The 21,987-nt window shown below is 42.8% G+C and overlaps 1 protein-coding gene across 3 annotated transcripts in view; it reads left to right on the forward strand.

Annotated features, from left to right (window-relative positions):
- TUBA8 (tubulin alpha 8) overlaps positions 1-21,612 on the forward strand; it is a 23,914-nt gene extending 2,302 nt beyond the window's left edge. Inside the window, exons 1-5 of one of the 3 annotated variants that reach the window (XM_006085549.3) lie at positions 778-871; positions 16,069-16,133; positions 17,542-17,690; positions 18,029-18,709; positions 21,301-21,612. In XM_006085549.3, the coding sequence (XP_006085611.1) occupies positions 16,106-16,133; positions 17,542-17,690; positions 18,029-18,709; positions 21,301-21,594 (1,152 nt within the window). In that variant the 5' untranslated portion in view covers positions 778-871; positions 16,069-16,105 and the 3' untranslated portion in view covers positions 21,595-21,612. Of the gene's footprint in view, positions 1-777; positions 872-15,910; positions 16,134-17,541; positions 17,691-18,028; positions 18,710-21,300 lie in introns of those variants that run through there. The other 2 variants (XM_006085547.3, XM_023751236.1) reach the window with 2 other exon arrangements.
- Positions 21,613-21,987: the final 375 nt, after the last annotated feature.

Here is a 21,987-nt window from a genome sequence, read left to right on the forward strand (position 1 = left end):
TATACTTTCTGGGTGTAAAAGTAGGAAGAGGGAGTGATGATAAATGGATTAAGAAACAGATTTGAAAATAATGGTGGTGGTGGTGGGGTGATGTACGCTGATAGAATGGTAGAAACAGGAACAACTAAAGTATTGAGTACCTGCTTTATAAAGTATGTTATCTCATTTAATTCTCCAGTGACCAGGTAGACCTTGATGTGGGTAGAAATAGGTTTCCAGAGTAGAGGTGCAGCAACTTGCTCAAGCCCTCCTAAGCAGCAGCAGCAGCAGCAGCAGAGCTGAGCATGGAGCCTGCTTCTCACTAGTGAGCACTGAATCATCCCCATCATTTCTCTACTCGCCTGGTTTGAGGGCGAAAGCCCTCAACTAAACCCCAACTAGGTGCCTTTCCTGCCTGGGCCAGCCCTTCCTGGTGGCAACAGGAAGAGAATGAAAGTTTGGGAAGTGAATTTTCACATTTCTTTCCTAAGAAGCTTGAATACTAATGGCCTATATCCCATTATGGAGGAGTGCTCTTTAGTAATAGGACTGCTCCCTTGCTCAGCGGCACGGAATTCAACTGCGCAGTTTCCAGAGCGCCCAGCGCCCAGCGGGCACAAGCTGGATGGAGAGACTGGGTGGGGCCTCGCGGGAGGGGAGGGGAGGGGAAGGGAGGGGGAGGGTACGTGTGTGTGGGGGGAGGAGCCACTGTGACCTGCCTGGGTTCCTCCCCTCCCTGGGCACTGTGATGCTGAAGAGCAGCTGCTGGATGAGCAAGCCTGTCCCCAGCCCCCTCCCGCCCAGTGTGTCACAACAGCGGACACGGCTGTATCTGGAGCAGTTGGGGTGAGCAGGCCAGCTGGGAGGCGAGCAGAAGTGCGCAGCCGAGATGGTGAGTCTGCAGCGCAGGGGCTGGGGAGGGGCAGGCACCCAGCCCTAGGGGCCACATCTATGTGGGGGCTATCGGATCCATCACTTTGGATCAGTAGAGCTCGAAGTCTCCCTGGGGGGTGGTAATTTCAGGGGTGGGGGGGACCCAATGGGAGCTTTGTGCACATGAGAGAAGTGGGGGAGTACATAGGGAGCCCAGTACAGGGCAGAGAAAATTCTGAGGGAGCCCCAGATAGACAGCTCAGGGACCAGAATGAGGGGGGAAGGGGCAGTCCAAGATTCCAGATGGGTGGGCCCATGGTTGGGGGAGTGGGCGCAGTGAGCTCACCATCCCCAATGTGACGGGGACTTAGGGCATCACGGTCACTTCAAGCTTGGGGTAGTTCTCCTTTCCTGTCCCCACGATCTGGCTTGGGTTTGGGCCACTTACAATTTGAGCTTGCTCAGCTTCCCAGCACTTGGAACCCACGCCAACTCCCCAGTTTTTCTAGCAGTCAGTCAGAAGGACTTTGGCACACAGATAGCTCTCTCCCTCTGGCCAGGGGACCTCAGACTTCTTGTTTTGTTTCCTACCTGGCTTAGGGGGCTTAGCAAAGGCCTGGTCCTCCACACTGCATCTTTCTCCTTTCATAGTCTTGGATCTTACTTGCTGGGGAGGAGGCCTCTCCACATTTCTAGTTCCACCCTCTAGAATCTCTTCCTTCACCCCCACAATTGGGGTGGGTAATAGCCACCTCCAATCCACTTCTATGACTGCCTGGGAACCCAGAATCTCCTGGTCCAGAGTTGTGGTATTTTAGCAGTACCGAGGTGGGTTGGAAAAGTTGGGTTGGGGAGGAGGACAGAATAAACATGTTCCTGAGACCAAGATCAGGTTCTTTGGCACTCTTGATTCAGGTGTCAGTGACAAAGCAGGCCAAGGGGAGAACTTCCCCACTTCACCTGGCTTCTGCTCAATTTGGAAAGTGCCCAGAGGCTTCTGGCTCTGGCCCCAGTTTTGCTGTTTCTAGCTCCAGATCTGTCCAGCACCCTCCCTCTTCTGAGCATGCTCCTGGATACACCTGAGAGACTTAAGAACTCAGGGATATTCAGGAAAGTGGCTAGAGGAATCCATTTCTGCCTGAGGACCCATATGCGGAACCATAGAAGGAACCCAGACTGGGAGTTCAGAATTTTGGCTTCTGGCTCTGTAACTACCTGTGTAATTTCAAGAAGGTCACTTACCTTCTCTGGACTGTTTTTTCTCACCTACAATATAAAGAAGGATTATGGTTCAGATTTGCAAAAGTTTGCTTTTAAACTTTTTATTACACAGAATTTCAAACATATTGAAAAGAGGGAAATGGTGTAATGTACTCCTATATATGAACCATTCAATTACAAATATTACCTACTTATAAGTGTTGCTTAATTTATTGTCCTTTCCCTCCCCATTATTTTGAAGCAAATAGGCATCATGCTGAAGATTTTATATTTAATATTTATAATATCTAGCATTAGCGAGTGCTTTAGAATTTTCGAAGTGCTTCCTTTTACATATTTTAATTTTTACCTGAACATCATAGTGACTCTCAAAGTGGAGCCTAAAGACTCTCAGGGGAGCCAAGGATGATAATCTAGCCCTCTGAGCAAACTTTGATTGTATTCAACAGGCAAGTTTCTGAAAACACCTGGAAAATAAAAAATTTAAACAATAAAACTTTATTTAAATGTGCTAAAGAATTTGCATATTAAAAAACTATGGTTGAATATTTTGAGAGAATATATCTTTTACTTATTTTGAAACATTGATTTTTATATAGTAGATTCTATTTAGAATATTCAATTGCATGGGCAGCATTGTCTTTTTTTCTTTATTGATTAAGGTATTACATATGTGTTCTTATTCCCCCATTGCCCCCTCCCCCACTCATGCCCTCACCCCTCTGGTGTCTGTGTCCATTGGTTAGGCTTATATTCATGCATACAAGTCCTTTGGTTGATCTCTCCCCCTTACCCCCACCCTCCCCTACCTTCCCTCTGAGGTTTGACAGTCTGATCGATGCTTCTCTGTCTCTGTTTTTGTTCATCAGTTTATGTTGTTTATTATATTCCACAAATGAGTAAGATCATGTGATATTTATCTTTCTCTGACTGGCTTATTTCACTTAGCATAATGCTCTCCAGTTCCATCCATGATGTTGCAAATGGTAAGAATGCCTTCTTTTTTACTGCAGCATAGTATTCCATTGTGCAGATGTACCACAGTTTTTTAATCCACTCATCTGCTGATGGGCACTTAGGCTATTTCCAAATCTTAGCTATGGTGAATTATGCTGTTATGAACACAGGGGTGCATATATCCTTTTTGATTGGTGTTTCTAGTTTCTTGGGATATATTCCTAGAAGTGGGATCACTGGGTCAAATGGGAGTTCCATTTTTAGTTTTTTGAGGAAACTCCATACTGTTCTCCACAGTGACTGCACCAGTCTGCATTCCCACCAGCAGTGCAGAAGGATTCCTTTTTCTCCGCATCCTTGCCAGCACTTGTTGTTTGTTGATTTGTTGATGATAGCCATTCTGACGGGTGTGAGATGGTACCTCATTGTCATTTTGATTTGCATCTCTCAGATGATTAGTGACTTTGAGCATGTTTTCATATGTCTCTTGGCCTTCCTTATGTCCTCTTTCAAAAAGTATGTATTTAGGTCTGTTGCCCATTTTTTGATTGGGTTGTTTATCTTCCTTTTGTTGAGTTGTATGAGTTCCCTGTAAATGTTGGAGAGTAAACCCTTACTGGAGATAACATTGGCAAATACTTTCTCCCATTCAGTGGGCTTTCTTGTTGCTTTGTTGATGGTTTCTTTTGCTGTGCAGAAGCTTTTTATTTTGATGTAGTCCCATTTGTTTATTTTCTCTTTAGTTTCCATTGTCGTAGAAGCTGCATTGGTGAAGATATTGTTTCGGCATGTGTCTGATATTTTGCTGCCTGTGGATTCCTCTAAGATTTTTATGGTTTCCCATCTTATGTTTAAGTCCTTTATCCATTTTGAGTTTATTTTTGTGTATGCTATAAGTTGGTGGTCTAGTTTCTTTTTTTTTTTTGCATGTATCTGTCCAGTTTTCCCAACACCATTTATTGAAGAGACTGTTGACTCCATTGTATGTTCTTGCCTCCTTTGTCAAATACTAATTGAGCATAAAGGTTTGGGTCAATTTCTGGGTTCTCTATTCTATTCCATTGGTCTATATGTCTGTTCTTGTGCCAGTATCAGGCAGTTTTGAGAACAGTGGCTTTGTAATACAGCTGATATATGGTATTGAGATCCCTCCTACTTTGTTCTTATTTCTCAGGATTGCTGCAGCTATTCGCGGTCTTTTTTAATTCCAGATGAATTTTTGGAGAGTTCGTTCTAGGTCTGTAAAATATGCTGTTGGTATTTTAATGGGAAGTGCATTGAATCTACAGATTGCTTTGTGTAGTATGGTCATTTTAATGATGTCGGTTCTACCAATCCATGAACACGGTATGTTCTTCCATCTGTTTACGTCTTCCTCTATCTCTTTTTTCAGTGTCCTGTAGTTTTCCGAGTATGGGTCTTTTACCTCCTTAGTTAAGTTTATTTCTAGGTATCTTAATTTTTTGGTGCGATGGTAAATGGGATTTTTTTTAAATTTCTCTTTCTGTAAGTTCACTATTGGTGTATAAAAATGTCATAGATTTCTTGGTGTTAATTTTGTATCCTGCTACATTGCCGAATTCATTTATTAAGTCTAATAATTTTTTTGATGGAGTCTTTAGGGTTTCCTAAGTACAATATCATGTCATCCGTGAATAATGACAGTTTTACTTCTTCTTTTCCAATTTGGATACCTTTTATTTCTTCTTCTTGTCTAATTGCTATGGCTAGCACTTCCAGTACTATGTTGAACAGGAGTGGTGAAAGTCGGCATCCCTGTCTCATTCCTGTTCTTAGGGGAAATGGTTTTAATTTTTTCCCATTGATTATGATGTTGGCTATAGGTTTGTCATATAAGGCTTTTATTATGTTGAGGTATGATCCCTCTATTCCCATTTTGCTGAGGGTTTTTATCAAGAAAGGGTGTTGGATTTTGTCAATTGCTTTTTCTGCATCAATTGATATGACTCTGTGATTTTTACCTCTCAATTTGTTTATGTGATGTATCACATTTATTGATTTGTGGATATTATACTATCCTTGCATCCCTGGGATAAATTCTACTTGGTCATGGTGTATGATCTTTTTGATGTAATGCTGGATTCGATTTGCTAGAATTTTGTTGAGGATTTTGGCATCTGTGTTCATGAGGGATATTGGCCTGTAATTCTCTTTCATTGTGTTGTCTTTATCTGGTTTTGGTGGTAGCATTGTTTTGATGGGAAAATATTTTTTATTGACCTTTCCCACTCACAGAACCCCTTTTTAAATGATACATCTATAAACTTAGACCACAAGAATTCCACCCTTGCAGAAAGAACTTTACTTCATGAGGTTGGGGGTAGGGAGGTAGAAGCTGCCTCTCTGTTAAGGAGTATTAAATTCAGCATTTGTATAGGTTTTGGCTAAGAAATCTATAACTAACCCTATAACTGGGCATTCCCATCTGCTCTCAGTGTCCCTCTAGAAGCAGTTCTTCAGGAACTAAGACTGACACTTTTTTGGGGAAGTGGTGTGGAGAACCCTGGCCAAATGCCCTGAGCCAAGCCCATGTCAATGATATCAGAGTTCAGAGAAAGTGTCTGGTTAAGGGGAGATGAGAGCATGTATAACACAGTCTCCTTAACTGCATTCCTTCTGGACTGGAGAGCACCAGCTGAATTTAGATGGGAATAGGTATCAAATGGCAACAAATAGCCTGTCTCCTACAACAACAGGCAGTTAAAGGGCAGAGAGTTTTGGGGGCAAGATAGACACTACTTCTGTCTCTGGTCCTTTGCAAACTGTCCCTGTGTAGGCAGGCATGGCTGAGTTCTGCAGGGTCGGTACTTATATTCTGACCTCAGAGCACTGCTTGAGGTTTCCAAAGGGATGCTGGTCATTGCTGCATCCTTCGTCCCCGTCACGAAGTGCAGATTCTTATAGATTTCACTGTCTACATGCCTCTGAGCAGTGGAGGGGCCTGATAAGCAGAGCTCTTTCGGGCCATGGCTGGGGCAAAGGCGCGGGGTACATTTTCATAGGAAGATACTAGGGAGGGTTTATGCTGATGTTGAAGGGTTCTTTCGGAGTGGGCTCCTGGTGACCTTGAAAGGAAGATGTAAGTTAAAAATAATTTTCAAGGAGAAAATAGCTGTTGACTATAGGGCCAGTGATAGGGGATGAGTAGGAGTATGTGGCACTCTTGTGGGGAGAAAGTAGACCAACTGCTCCTTTTCTCTTTGGCCACCACGGGTCTGACAATGCTGTGTCTGCAGCCTTGACATTTCTCCTGTCAGTGTCTTCCTGTTAGAATTTCTCCCAGATAATGAGCTATGGAAGAGAATGGGAAAACAAAGTGGGCACTGTGTAAAGTAGATTCACACTCCTTAACTATCTCCTACACTTGTACCCAATGTCAGTTAAAGCTCAAGTGACTTCTGACATCACTGGGTCTCCTGCAGAGAGTGTACTTACCCCTGCCATTCCTAATGTTGGTCTATCAGTGGTCGGCAAACTCATTAGTCAACAGAGCCAAATATCAACAGTACAACGATTGAAATTTCTTTTGAGAGCCAAATTTTTTAAACTTAAACTATATAGGTAGGTACATTGTTATTAACTTAATTAGGGTACTCCTAAGGCTTAGGAAGAGCCACACTCAAGGGGCCAAAGAGCCTCATGTGGCTCGCGAGCCGCAGTTTGCCGACCACGGGTCTATATCATCCCTACTACTGCTGTAACTGCAGAGCTACCTTCACTCAACTGATGTGAATTTAGGCTGATTCCTTGTTCTTGCTGTTTCTGATTTGTTATCTATTCTTTGTTCCGATTAATTGCAAAGGGTTGTAATTGAAGGGTTTTGAGCAGAAATAATTCAAATAATTTTGATGAGTTACATTTCTCCCTCTGTGACACTGTTGGAGCTATGTTTTACTTGCCATCTGACCTAGACCCTAAAGTTTAGGTGATTTATTATCCCAGTCTGACAACTACAAATAATTTGCTGTAATAATATGCTTCCTGAAAGCCACACAGGTGGTCAGAGATATGCGGACTGGTCTCAGGTTTTCACATGGCGTATAGTACTGGCCTGTATCAGTTCCTTTCCTAGATAATGTGCCATTTTTACTATTTTGTGATACTTCAAGAATGATTATTAAATCTACAAAGCCACCTTCTATAGAGGACTGTGATCAGCTGATCTTAATCCTTTGAAGAGAAAGCAAAAGGAAATAACTAGTATTAAAATAGAAATAATATAAGATTGACATAGGGAAAGGTTTCTTGCAGTGTAATTATAAAGGTTGTAGAGTTTCTTTTTTTGACATTCTACAGAACATAGGCCCCTTTTCCTGTGGAAAATGGTTGTAGGTAGCACAGATGCCGCATCTGCTCTGCTCTTCATGTGCTTATGCCTCAGACAAACTGAGCAATTTGTGAGACCTGCCCTAACTTTTCCTGCTTCTTGTTCATACTGCTCCTAAATTTAACTAAAATGGTTGTTTGTCAAGGTCTTTGCAAATATTCCTTCTCCAAGAAACCAAGCCAGAAAATGTTTTTTCTCTTTTGAATTCCCATTGCCTCATAAGCACTGGCCACTCTCCTTGTTAAATAGATGTGAGCCCCCTAGGGCAGGGTTTTCATACTAACCATCCATATGTTTATTGACCACCTGCTATGTTCAAGCACTGTGCTCAATGCTGGAGATTCAGTGAGTAAACAAGAGTTCCTTGCCCTCACAGAATTTACTCCCTTTACTAGGGAATTCAGAAAATTGAACAAACAACTATTAAATGGTGTGATAAATGCAATGATAGGGAAGAAAGGACTTGTGGGAGCACATAGTAGGGCTCCTATGTTGGTTTGTGGTTTTCCAGATTTCCTGTAGAAAGTGGCTTTTAATGAGAGACCTGGAGGATGAATAGGAATTAGCTCAGTACCTTTCAATACCATTTTATACATAATAGCACAATAAATATTTGTAACTTTCATAGTTATCCCAGCACTAGGTCTGTGGGAGGAATGTCTCTGTTTTCTTGACTAAAGGAACTCCTCTATTAGGGTCTCTCTACCTTCCCATCTTCAGCCCCTGCATTGCTGGGCAAAAAGGTGCCAGCAGCACACAAAGTCCCAGGAGCCCAGCTCCCCTATAATTGCATTTATCACACCATTTAATAGTTGCTCGTTCAATTTTCTGGCCTAAGCTCTACAAGCCCAGATTCAAAATAGAACTGAGAGACAGAAATAGTGTAAGAGAGAAAGCATGAGCTCTGATTGGCTAGAGAGGAGAATCTGAAATATAGGAGAATCTGAAATATGAGCAAATGTATGACTTACATATCCTCTGCTGGGTCAGCTTACTCTCTGCACCCCCTCCCCCCATCCTGAGAAACAGATTTCTATTTCTATTAGAGAAGGATGACTCATTTTCAAATAGGCACTATCATAAGCCACTCTCAGTTTCTCTCTGTGGAGCTTTTTCTTGTTTGAAGTTTTGCCATAAAGGCTTGGCCTTGCATTGATGTAGGTGTGGGCACAGCCCAGGGCCCTGGAAGTTCAGAGTATGGGTGAGGCAGGAAGTTGTATAGTATAAAGGGAAGAACTCAGGCCAAGATCAGAAGACCTGGATTCCAGTTTAGGCTCTTTTGTTACAGAGTTGTAAAATCTTGAATCTATTTCTTTACCTTTCTGAGCCTTGGCTCCTTTATCTGTAAAATGATGGGGAGGGAATCATATTTAGTGACTCAGGAGGCCAGTCCAGCTCAGGTATCCCAACCATTCTGAACTAACACAATGTTCTCGGTTATGGAAGATGGATTACCTTCCATGGGCATGACACGTTGCCTCCCAAAGTCACCAGCTTTGGGTCTGCTCTGTGCTTATCTCTGTAGAACTTCCAGGCAGGAGTATAACTGAACACAAGTTTGGCTACTTGCCACAAGGAAAGCCAAATTCATGAGACAGGTGCTTATGAGAAGAAAAGTAGTTTATTCAAGTGCTGGCCGTCTGAGAAGATGGGGGACTCTTATCCCAAAGCCCATCTTAACATCTCAGTGCAGGCAGGGATTTTTATTAGGAGGGACAGGGAAAGCAGAACAAAGAAATGGGGAAGGGGGGTTGAAAGTTCTCTACCCGTAAGTCAGCACAGTCCATTCCAATGATTATATTGAAACTGGTCAAGCGGAGCAGTTTTTATGGTTGAGAGTCACTAAGTCTCCTGGATCCAGAATGTCCGGTTGCTGGAGTCGGCCTCCTTCACTGAGGCTAATTCCTGTAATATGCTTAAAATGCCGTGAGCGATATATGGCAAACCAGGCCTTTGTTTTAAGGCATACATCTTATTCCCTAATTTGGGGAGAAGCATTGTTCATTATATGTTATTTAATCAAGAAGTTTATTTTGTTGGTTAGCATAAGATGTCATATATCCTCTGTAACAGGAGGATGGTGAGGGTGATGAGGCTAAGTGATTGGATAGGGCTAGCCCAGTGCCTGAGCTGGAGGAGCGACATGGAGGAGCCTTGGACTGCTCCTTGTGTGTGTTGAGTTGGAATGCTGAGCAGGTGCTCTGATCTTAGTGTTCCATGCAGGCTCATGGAAGTTTTAATGTCATTTGTGATTTCTTTGTGTAACTTTAAAATTCTTATTTGCCCTGGCAAATGTTAGTTGAATAGATGACTAAGTGAAATGGGACAGGAAGAGCCTTAAGAATAAGGTAATTATGATAAGTAGGATCCCTACCCCTGCTCCTCCTCTATTTCCTTTCTTTAATGTTTTTCTTTTTGAAAAATTTCAAAACTTCAGAAAAATATAGTAGTATAATGCCACCCATATATTACCTATATTTAATAATAATTATATTTCTGCTATATTTACCTGCTGTGTTTGTTGAAGTATTTTAAAGTAAAATATAGATATCATGGCATTTTACCTTAAATGCCTCAAAAATGACTCGAAAAAATAAGGACATTTTACTTAACTGTATTTTTCATTGTCATGCTTAACAAAATTAATCGGTTTCTCTACTTATCTCCCAAATATTTTGATTTGTTCAAACCAGAATTCAAAGGTTTCATACATGTAGATGTAGATATTTTGCTTCATAAGTTTCTTTTGATATCACCTTTATTTTTCATGAATTAAAAAGATTGGATCAATTGCCATGTAGAATGTCCCACCTTCTGGATTAATTTTATTGTTTTCTCGTGATGTCACTTATGGCTCTGATTCCTGTGTTTTCTATTAAATGGAAGCTAAATCGAAGGGTTTAATGGATTAAAGACTGAGTATTTCTGACAAGAATTACTTCTGGGTGGTGCTGTGTTTTTCATGTTGTATCACATCATGAGTTACTTAATGTTTAGTTTTCTCATTATTAGTAGTGTTAATATTGACCCCAGTACTAGGCTGGTGACCATTGTTGTTTTTTTTCCCATTAAATCTTTATTGTTCAGATTATTACAGTTGTTCCTCTTTTTTCCCCCACTAGCTCCCCTCCACCCAGTTCCCACCCCACCCTCTGCCCTTACCCTCCCCCCCCCAAACTGTCCTCATCCATAGGTGTACAACTTTTTTCCAGTCCCTTCCTGCACCCCCCACACCCCTTTCCCCCCGAGAATTGTCAGTCCACTCCCTTTCTATGCCCCTGATTCTATTATATTCACCAGTTTATTCTGTTCATCAGATTATTTATTCACTTGATTTTTAGATTCACTTGTTGATAGATATGTATTTGTTGTTCATAATTTTTATCTTTACCTTTTTCTTCTTCTTCCTCTTCTTAAAGGATACCTTTCAGCATTTCATATAACAATGGTTTGGTGGTGATGAACTCCTTTAGCTTTTTCTTATCTGTGAAGCTCTTTATCTAACCTTCAATTCTGAATGATAGCTTTGCTGGGTAAAGTAATCTTGGTTGGAGGTTCCTGCTATTCATCACTTTGAATATTTCTTGCCACTCCCTTCTGGCCTGCATAGTTTCTATTGAAAAATCAGCTGACAGTCGTATGGGTACTCCCTTGTAGGTAACTGACTGTCTTTCTCTTGCTGCTTTTAAGATTCTCTCTTTGTCTTTTGCTCTTGGCTTTTTAATTATGATGTGTCTTGGTGTGGTCCTCTTTGGATTCCTTTTGTTTGGGGTTCTCTGCACTTCCTGGACTTGTAAGTCTATTTCTTTCACCAGGTAGGGGAAGTTTTCTGTCATTTCTTCAAATAGGTTTTCAATATCTTGCTCTCTCTCTTCTTCTGGCACCCCCATAATTCGGATGTTGGTACACTTGAAGTTGTCCCAGAGGCTCTTAACACTATCTTCATATTTTTGGATTCTTTTTTCTTTTTGTTTTTCTGGTTGGTTGTTTTTTGCTTCTTCGTATTTCAAATCTTTGACTTGATTCCTGGATTCCTGCTGTTGGATCTCTGTATAATATTCTTTATTTCAGTCAGTGTATGCTTAAATTCTAGTTGGTCCTTTTTCATGTCCTCGAGGGTCTCACTAGATTTATGGAGGGTCTTACTAAATTTATCGACAGTTTCTAGAAGATTCTTGAGTAGCCTTATAACCATGGTTTTGAACTCTATATCCAGTAGTTTGCTTTCCTCCATTTCTGTCATTTGTGACCTGTTTTTTTGTCTCCTCATTTTGGCTGCTTCCCTGTGTTGATATAGAGTGGTTTTCTGTGCTAGGTGCCCTATAGGGCCCAGTGGCTCAGCCTCCTCAATTACCTGAGTTGGACACTCTTGGTGCACCCCTTTGTGGGCTGTGTGCACAGTCTTGTTGTAGTTAAGCCTTGATTGTTGTAGGTATCACTGGGAGGAATTGACCTCCAGGCCAATTGGCTGTGAGAATGAGCTGCGTCTACGGTGGGAGAACTTCTGTGCTAGAGACACCCTTCTGGGGCAAGACTTTGCTTCAGTGGGGCTTTGGTGCTCACTGAGTCTTCCCCCTGAGTGTGTCCCTTATGGATCTGAGGAGTTGTAATCTAGATGGTCCCACTCTGACTACTGGGTACACTGGCACTTGGATCTCTAAGGAGGTGCTAATTTAGTCTCTGCCTGAGGCTACCCAGCAGGAGCTACGGAGAGATTTGCAGATTCCTCTTCTTTGTTTGGGGTTTGGAGGTGCCCAGATGAGGCCCAGCTGGGAAGCAATGCAAGCTGCTGTGGGGCCTTGGGCCTTCTTTTGGATGTTCTGGGTCTCTCTGACCCAGCTGCAGTTTGTTAGGTAATTTTAGATTGCAAAGGGCCAGGTCATTCATATGCAAAAGCCTCTGCACACAGCTTGGGTGGAGCGGGGTCTCAGGGAATCAACAGGGCGAAGCAAACAGCTATGGCTGATCCTCAGTCCTGCCCTAAGAGGCCCCGGGTCTCAGTGTTCCTCGGTATTTGCTGCAAGCACCTCTGAGAGAAAGCCGCCCTCGAGTTCCGCCCGATGCCAGACAGTCCAGTTTCTCCCCATATGAGTCTGGGTCCCCAGAGACTCGCCCAGAACTGGAGTTCAGATCAGGAGCGTGTGTCTCCCTCCGGATTAAAAAATACAACCGCGTCCTCAGTTGCCAGCCCTTTCTGCGTGCGCCTCTGTACCTCTGCACTTTACTTCCGCACCTCCTCTGAGTCTCAGTGTGCTTTTCTCTTTCCTTGTAGTTGTAGAATTTCCACTCAGCCAGCCTTCCTGTGGTTCTGGATGGTGTCTGTTTTGTCTTTTAGTTGTATTTTTGAAGTGGGTTGTGCGAGGCAGCAATTTCCAGTGTTTACCTATGCCACCATCTTGGTTTCTCCCCATTGTGGTTTCTTTTACTCCTTGTGACCTATAAGTAAAAGTGATTCTTTAGCACTATGAATATCCAGTTCCCCATCAACCTTTCACTTCATGGTGTTGGCATCCTTGTTCAAATCAATTATGTAATTAGAAACATTTGTAATATGGCAATATTTCTTTTTTAATTTAAAAATTTTTGTTTACTGATTGATTTTAGAGAGAGAGGCAGGGAGAGAGAAACATTGATTTGTTGTTCCACTTTTAAAAGATATATTTTTATTGATTTCAGAGAGAGGAAGGGAGAAGGATAGAGAGATAGAAATATCAATGATGAGAGAGAATCATCGTTTGGCTGCATCCTGCATACCCCCTACTGGGGATCAAGCCTGAAACCCAGGCATGTGCCCTTACCTGGAATTGAACCATAACTTCTAGGTTCATGGGTCAATGTTCAACTGTTGAGCCACACCAACTGGGTTGTTCTACTTATTTATGCATTCATTGGTTGCTTCGTGTATGTGCCCTGACTGGGAATTGAACCCACAATCTTGGCATGTTGGGTCAACGCTTTAACCAGCTGAGCTGTCCAGCCAGGGCCTGGCAATATTTCTTAATATATTATTCCTTCTATATTGATTAGCTGACACTCTTCTGTGTGTGTGTGTGTGTGTGTGTGTGTGAGAGAGAGAGAGAGAGAGAGATTTTTGTCAGTGACAACTAGCATATTTATTAGTATTAAGACTAAAGGGTCTATCAACGTCTATCAAAAGAGACCAAAAACATTAATATCACTATGTTTGTGGTTTTTAGGTCCCTAAGATCTTTTTACTCTTTCCCTTATGACCTTTCACCTTCTTTAAATATCCCTGCATCTTGTCAAAAAGGCCCAGGGAGTTTCAGAAGGGAGGACTGACCAGAGACCAAGCAGCTGCACAGACAAGCCTGGAGGATGATTGGAGTGTGATGATGGGGAGGGAGCAAGGCTCCTTAAGCTGAAGGTCAGGACCACAGAGGATGTGGTCACCTAGAATGAAGAATGAGGCTTCTTTTAGGCTTTTTCAACATCCCTTCAGCTTTAGATAGCTCCTTAGGAAGCCACGGCTGCATGCTGGATGTGAAAATATAGTTTGGTCGATAATGTGCTGGTTGTGGGTAGTTCCTGGGTTGTGGTACACTGCTGTTCTTAGGTCAGAATTGAGTCCTAATGTGAAGACAAAAAATAGACTTATCAATAAAAGTGAGTGGAATGGGGGCCTGAAGTCTCTATCTTTCTACTTGTATCTCTTCCAGGTGGAAAATAAAGCTATAGGGTAGAATAATGAAATTGATGTTGGTAAAGATGACAACAATAACCATGGCTAACTTATTATTTTCAGACAAGGGGAGGTTAAGTAACTCAGCCAAGGTCACACAACATAGCAAATAATTAATACAACAAGATTCAAACCCAGGAGTGTGGGCAACTTTGTGACTGAAGCCTTACCCTGGACACCAGGGTCATGGAAAAGCAGCCAGGTTGTAGTCCCAGCTTGGCTGTGTTATCTATTGGCTGCTGTGAATACCTGTACTCTAGCCTCACCAAAGGCAAGGGCACAGAGACATGTGTAGAGTTGGTGTTTAGTTGGAAAATTTGATTAGGGAGCAATGAGTCCTGATAATCTCTGACCCTTTGAGATGTTACTCAGAGTAGATGCTCTGCTCCCATCTCTAGAGAAATTCCAAGTTTCCAGGAGTCCTATACTCTGACCTGTACTCAATGTGTTTCCATGCCCAACCACGTGCTCTGGAGGCTCTGTGTCTGGCTTGGGTTACCCAGAGATGGAAAATACCAGGTAGGGTCATGGATAAGAATAGAAACTCACAGATCAAGCACATGATTTCCTGCTGGCCTTTGGTGGGGGTCATAAGCACAGAGTCATCTTGTTCTGGTCACTGCTTCCCCACAGGTGGGTGGGTTGTGGTAGGGGAAATGAAGCCCTCCTCCCAGAAAAAACCCATGGTTGGTTTCTATTCATACACATTCACACACACACTCATTCTCACCCCCCTCACCCCCAAAAAACCCTCCTAAGCTGTTGGTGCTAGGACAATCAGGTAATTGTGGCTTTACATCTGAGTAACACAGAGGTAAGAGGTAAGAGCACTCTAAAGATCAGCTTCATTTAACACTTGGCCAGACATAGGCAAGGAAATAGGTTGTGGTGGCTACAGAGAAATTTTTTAACTTCTCAGAGTTCAGGAAGAGTCTAATTTATATACTCCCAATTATCCCTTGCTGATGTACCAACCCTTTATTTAGAAATAAAATAAAATACAATGAATTAAGATACCCAACAAATTTTAACATGAAATTAATATAAAAATTATGAATGAGATATTTTGCCTTCTTTTTAATAATAAGTTTTGAAACCCAGTGTATGTTTGACATTTATAACATGTCAGTTTGGATGAGCTACATTTCAGGTTCTCCACAGTCACAGTGACTGGAGCCACTGCAGTGGACAGCGCAGGCCTAGAGTCTTTGATGCCAGAGTTTCTGTCCAGACTCTATAAGGACCAACCCTTTCTTATTCCTATGTTTGTGATCAGAATACTAATTGTACCCATGATACATCCAAAGTATACTCCTCCCATGAATGTTTATCCGCTCTATGATATTTTGAGACTCTGCGTGTGTGCATGCATGTGTGTGCCTGCTGTCTAGGAAAGTCAGGGTCTGGGCACAGATATGAATGTTACCACTGTGTATGGTAGTGAATTTAGGGGTAATTTTTGCTGTTATCACTGGTTTGATCTTTGACCTCCTTCATCAGCACAGAAGTCTCATGGTTGAGAATTAGTCCCTTGTTTCTTTGGTGCAGCTGTCCCCTTTTTCCTTTTCTTGCTATAAAGAATTAACCTTGGAAAGCAACCTTTAGATCAAACCACAAAATGGTGGTTCATCAGAGCTAATTCTTAGTACCCTGCAATGGCCCTCAGACACCTGAGACCTCAGACCCTGGTTCTGGGAATGGCATGGCTGGGGGGATAGACATCCTGTGAGGTGAATGCCAGGAGAGACAAGTCCTCAGATGTGGGAGATACAGGACAGAGACATGGCTAGGTCCTAGGGCTCTCTGACCGTGATTCTGCACTCTCCCCACAGAGGGAATGCATATCAGTCCATGTGGGTCAAGCAGGAGTTCAGATTGGCAATGCCTGCTGGGAGCTCTTCTGCCTGGAACACGGCATTCAGGCAGATGGCACCTTTGGTGCCCAGGCCAGCAAGATCAATGATGACGACTCATTCACCACCTTTTTTAGTGAGACTGGCAATGGGAAGCATGTGCCCCGGGCTGTCATGGTAGACCTGGAGCCTACTGTTGTAGGTGAGTATGGACTAGGACCCTCCCATAGAAAGCAACATGAGACTGTGAGGCTTTGTCCATGAGTCTAACAAAGCAGAATCTTTAACTGGAAGGTGGGGATGGCTCAGCTAGAGCCCTTCTGCTCCCCATGATGTCTGTCAGCTCCTTGAATTGTCCATAATTGGGGAACTCACAATAGGAACCAGGACTCTTTGCTCTCCCATCACAGCTCTAACTGCAAATAAAATGTTCTCTGCTTAAACCAGTGGAGACAGATTAAATTGTCAAAATTGTTTACACTACGGCTAAAAAATACAAATGATTTTAGGTATTATAGGAAGGCCCCAAATAGCCAATTTCTCAAGGTTTCCGATTCTATAATAATTTCAACCTATTCTCACGGGTTTGATATAAGCTTGCAGTGTCTGGCACACAAAATGGAATAATAGGCATTTTTCTCATAACCAGAGGTGGCTATAGAAGCTTGACCTTCATTTGAATCTTAGAAAACAGAAATTCAGGTCTCTCCTTGAGTTCACCCCCTCAAGCACCACTTCCCTGGTTCTGGATTTCCTCAGCTCCAAGCTGGGTCAACAATCAAGGGATGGATAAGTTTCATAGGGATGTCTGGGCAAATGTCTATAACGCCTGACCACTAATTTCTAGGCACAGCTGACTCCAGGTACTTCTGCCTTTGAGAACTTTGTACAAATACAAAAAATGCAGATTACCCTCACAGGCCACCATGCAAATGGATGCTTTCTCTAGGGGAGTAGGAGACCCCCTGAAGAGAAGAAGGGGTGTAGTTTGGACCTGATGCCTCTAATTGGCTATGTGCCCATTTCATGTGGACCCTTAGAGGTGAGCAGAGTGCTCTTGACAGCCTTTCCAGGGCTCCTGCTCCTCTAGAACCTTTCATTCTAAAGTAACTCTAATGCCTGATATATATTATTATCACCTTGAGGTGGAGGTGATAGGGGACTATTCCCAGGAGAGACTAGGAACTGGGCAGATCACCCTGAATCTTTCTCTGTGTCTCTAGAACATTTTAATGCAAGTGAAATCAGGTTAAGTTTTGAGATAACTTTGCAGCATGAAAGAAAAAATAAGAGGGAAGCCTTGAGGGATCAAGGTAGATGGAAGGAGTGGCAATCAACCTTTGTGTTCAGTGAGCTTTGTAAAGTTAAGGCTTTTTTAAGTTGCAGCCAGGAGAGCAGCAGGCTTCTCATCACCTGCTGGAGTCACTGGCTTCTGGTTCTTTTAGTGCCTATGTCACTTTAGACTTAGCCTTTTTCACATTTGTTACAAGGTTGTCTGTATTCACCTTTGTAGAGTTTTACAGTAGGGAAGTGAAGACCCAGAAGGGTATTATATGATATTCTAATGGGAAAGGAGATAGTAAGACCTGATGGTCCTCCTCTCTTGGTAGATGAGGTTCGGGCAGGAACCTACCGCCAGCTCTTCCATCCAGAGCAGCTGATCACAGGAAAGGAGGATGCAGCTAACAACTATGCCCGGGGCCACTACACAGTGGGCAAGGAGAGCATCGACCTGGTGCTGGACCGCATAAGGAAGTTGGTAAGTGTTAATAAGGGCAGGCTAAGGTGGGTAGGTTTAGAGACTCATATCTCTCTGAGAAGAATGGGTAGAGGCATATGGCCCTAGGCTAAAGGATAGAGATTTCATAGATTCACAGGGTGTAATCCAGTGGTTCTGAACTTTTGGGGATCAGACAGTTTTGAGACTAATGACCACTATAACCCCTTTTCTAAACTGAAAGGCTGCTTTGATTTCACCCATGTAAAAATGTTGAGGGATGTAGTGGGGCAGACAGAAGGATTGCCTGCCTTTGTCCACATTAGGGTATTCTTAGAAACTTGTCTTCATGTTTTCTTCTCATGTTTTACTCTCCCAAGACAGATGCCTGCTCTGGCTTGCAGGGCTTCCTGATCTTCCATAGTTTTGGTGGGGGCACTGGCTCTGGCTTCACTTCTCTACTGATGGAACGCCTCTCCCTGGATTATGGCAAGAAGTCCAAGCTAGAATTTGCTATCTACCCAGCCCCCCAGGTCTCCACTGCAGTGGTCGAGCCCTATAACTCCATCTTAACCACCCACACCACACTGGAACATTCAGATTGTGCTTTCATGGTAGATAATGAAGCCATCTATGACATCTGCCGCAGGAACCTAGACATTGAGCGCCCCACCTATACCAACCTCAACCGCCTTATCAGCCAGATTGTATCCTCCATCACTGCCTCTCTCCGCTTTGACGGGGCCCTCAATGTGGACCTCACCGAGTTCCAGACCAACCTGGTGCCCTACCCCCGCATTCACTTCCCACTGGTCACCTATGCACCCATCATCTCTGCTGAGAAAGCCTATCATGAACAACTCTCCGTGGCTGAGATAACCAGCTCCTGCTTTGAGCCCAATAGCCAGATGGTGAAGTGTGACCCAAGACATGGCAAGTACATGGCCTGCTGCATGCTCTACCGTGGGGATGTGGTGCCCAAGGATGTGAATGTTGCTATTGCTGCCATCAAAACCAAGAGGACCATCCAGTTTGTAGACTGGTGTCCCACTGGCTTCAAGGTGAGAGCTGATGACATAGGGAGGAGTTAGACAACTAGAGAAGCAGAGGTAGATTACCAAGGATGGGGGAGAAGGATGTATAAACTCCAGAGTCTTGGACAGATATACAATTCCATGGACACTTCAGGCTTTATTGGAATGATATGGGAAGAGGAGCTTAAGCCAACTATACCATTAATTAAATTCATTCATTCACTCACTCACTTAATTTATACAGGTAAGGGGGGAATTTATTAGAAAGGATTAGTAAAAGAACAGGAGGGGCACTATTGCAATAGGGAGAAGACTTCTACAGCTCCTACCCTAAGATCTGCAAGCATCTCACAGGTCAGGCAGAAAAGGGTATTTCTTTTATAGGGAGGAGTGGACAGGCTAGAAAGAACATGTGTGGGCAAATGATATGAACAGGATGAAGGAGTAGAGGTAGTTGTAATCTGACAGTGTATTAGAAAATGGAGATAACCAAATTATTCAAGTTGCCAAAGAGGTGAAATTCCCTCCTCTTAACAAAAGATGTGTCCTCCTAATTTATTGTGAAAAATTAAATATTCTTGGGGAAATGTGGAATATCCAGGGAAGACCCCTGGATAAAGTGCTAGTTAAACACTGAATAGTGATAAAGCCACCGTTTGACTTGCACTACCAGGGCATGCAGCTGGCTCTAAACATGTGAACTGATTGATCACTTTGTCCTGTGTTCCATGGTCTTTAAAGAGATTCCACCAGCAAAATAACTACCACCATTTATATTAATTTGTACTGCCCAGGCCTTTAATAATTCAGAGGTTTACTGAGCACCGGACTGGAGACAGTGATGAACATGTCTCAGTTTTTCCTTGGTGGGACTTACAAAAACAAGGCACCATGTGCCTTGGCTGATCTATTTTGTCTATGAAGCTCTGACCTAGCTGATCTGCTGAGTAAGGAATTGTAACATTCTTCCTCATTGCCCTACTCATAGCTACATACATAATCTTTTTTTCTAGATTCTGCCTATTTTATGTGTAAGTTCTGGTTATTATTATGAAAACAGTCACACTCTTCAAAAAATGCAGTTCTTTTTTTTCCCCTCTTTCAAATGGAAACAATAAAACATGCTAATAAGAAGAAGGTAGAAAAAATGAGATGTGAGGGTGGTGGGGAAATTAACAAAAGGGAGACCTCTCCCATTCTCTCCTTTATTTTAAACTGAAGCTTTGGGGTCATGTCCAGAAAGATAAGGTAGCCATCAACTTGATCTGCTTTTCAGAAAAGCACAGGCTGTGGGAAAGTTGTTGTTGAACTGCCTCCTCTTTCATCCTTCTCAAGGGTGTTTGTCTCCACTTAATTTAGGTCAAGGAATACTATTGTTCACAAAAAGAGAGTTAGCTCTAGGCAACAAGTTTTTGCTGGTTAGGGCCAGATCTAGCAAATTATGTAATGTGGCTGAGTTCATATTCATTGCCCTTCCCATTCTTATTTTTGGTATTTACTTCTGTCTTAGCATCACCTTTATCACCAAGATACCACTTTTATCTAAGAGGATTCACCTTTGTGAGTCCAGTTAATGGGTTAACCACCTTAGCTGTATAGCCTGCTGCCACTCCCACCTCTGTCTCTCAAGAAGCCATGTATTTATTTTAAAGCTATGAATTGAAGAGATTGGCAATTAATGCATGGTAGTCTGGGTAAGAAGAGGTATTTTTTTGGTGGCACCATGAATCTTAGTCCATAAGTATTATCACAGTTTGTCACTTTAGATTTCTTCCAGCTTTCTACAGTTCCTAGGCTTGGCTTTGGTTTGATATGTATGTGAGGAAAAGAAAGATTTCTAGCATAGTAGCCCCACCATAAGATTGAGCTGGATTTGTTGGTGGACCATGCCATGCTACCAGAATTAGGCTTGTCCAGGCAAGAGTTTTAAACTAACTTTCTTTGCTTGGAGTCCTTGCTTTTCTTCTAAGAAGCTCCACTTCTTAGAGACACAAGGCTTGATTAACACTAACTCCATTGCCAGGCCTTTTGGATCTTTTTATTTATTGCTCTGGAATATCTCTATGACCTTTTAAACAACCCTTCACCCTTGGCAGAGAAACTTCCCTAAATTTTTTGACAGCATAACTAAGAGGAACTTCAAATGACTATTTGAGAAAGAATAAACTTCATAATAACTTCAAGTTTAAAAATTAATTTGCCTCTAAAAGGGAATGTATTTCCACTTTAGAGATAAACATGTACCAGTATTATACACCTCTCCCTTAATAGTCTCATTCATTACCCTCATTTGTCTACGTGAATCTCCCCACAAACATCTCTATTACCAGCCCTGTTCTCCTTTTTGTCTTCATCAGTCTTTAGATTCTCTAGTCCTTCTTCTTGAATTTGCCTATACCCAATCCCACTCACTTTTACTTTCTTCTCTTCTCAGCATTTACTTCTCTCTCTACCTCCCTGCTTCCCAACCTCCTGCTCCCCTCTTTTCACCCCTAGCCCTCTCATGCCTGTGCCTGAGTCCTGCTCCCATACCATGTGATGAAGTTGCCTCATCTCAAGTCACCCTTTGGCTACCCTGCATCTTCTTTTGTTGTTCCTCCTCTTTCTCTGTTCTCCAGGTGGGCATCAACTACCAGCCACCTACTGTGGTGCCAGGAGGGGACCTGGCCAAAGTCCAGCGGGCTGTCTGCATGTTGAGCAACACCACAGCGATTGCGGAGGCCTGGGCCCGCCTTGACCACAAGTTTGACCTCATGTACGCCAAGCGGGCATTTGTCCATTGGTATGTTGGAGAGGGAATGGAAGAAGGAGAATTTTCTGAAGCCAGGGAGGACCTAGCTGCCCTAGAGAAGGATTATGAAGAAGTGGGGACTGATTCATTTGAAGAAGAAAATGAAGGGGAGGAATTTTAAATATACATGTTCCTCATGGCTGTGCCTCTTTATTTTTGCTGCTCCACTCTAAGCACATGTAACTATTCTAAGAGTCATAGATGACACTCCCAGCTCCAGCCTAATCTCTGTCTGACACCAGTACCTGTGGGATGACTGGGCTGAAAATGGATGCTGTGCTGCATCAGATCCTCCCTTAGGTAAAAGCAGCTTTGTGTCATTACAGAAAATGAGAGTCATTGTCTCTGGGTTAAGGTGAAGTCCACTCACATGTGTGGTGAGGTCTGATCAGGATTTTGAATTCTGGATTAGGTTATTGCCAGGGTTGACCAGCAGACCCTGAGTGACAGATGAATGATTACTCTGACACATGTTTCTGTGAAAGAGAGGGCTAAGGGAGTGCCTGGCTAGAGA

This window comes from Myotis lucifugus, unplaced genomic scaffold (assembly GCF_000147115.1).
Source record: "Myotis lucifugus unplaced genomic scaffold, Myoluc2.0 scaffold_19, whole genome shotgun sequence".
NCBI classification, from domain to species: domain Eukaryota; kingdom Metazoa; phylum Chordata; class Mammalia; order Chiroptera; family Vespertilionidae; genus Myotis; species Myotis lucifugus.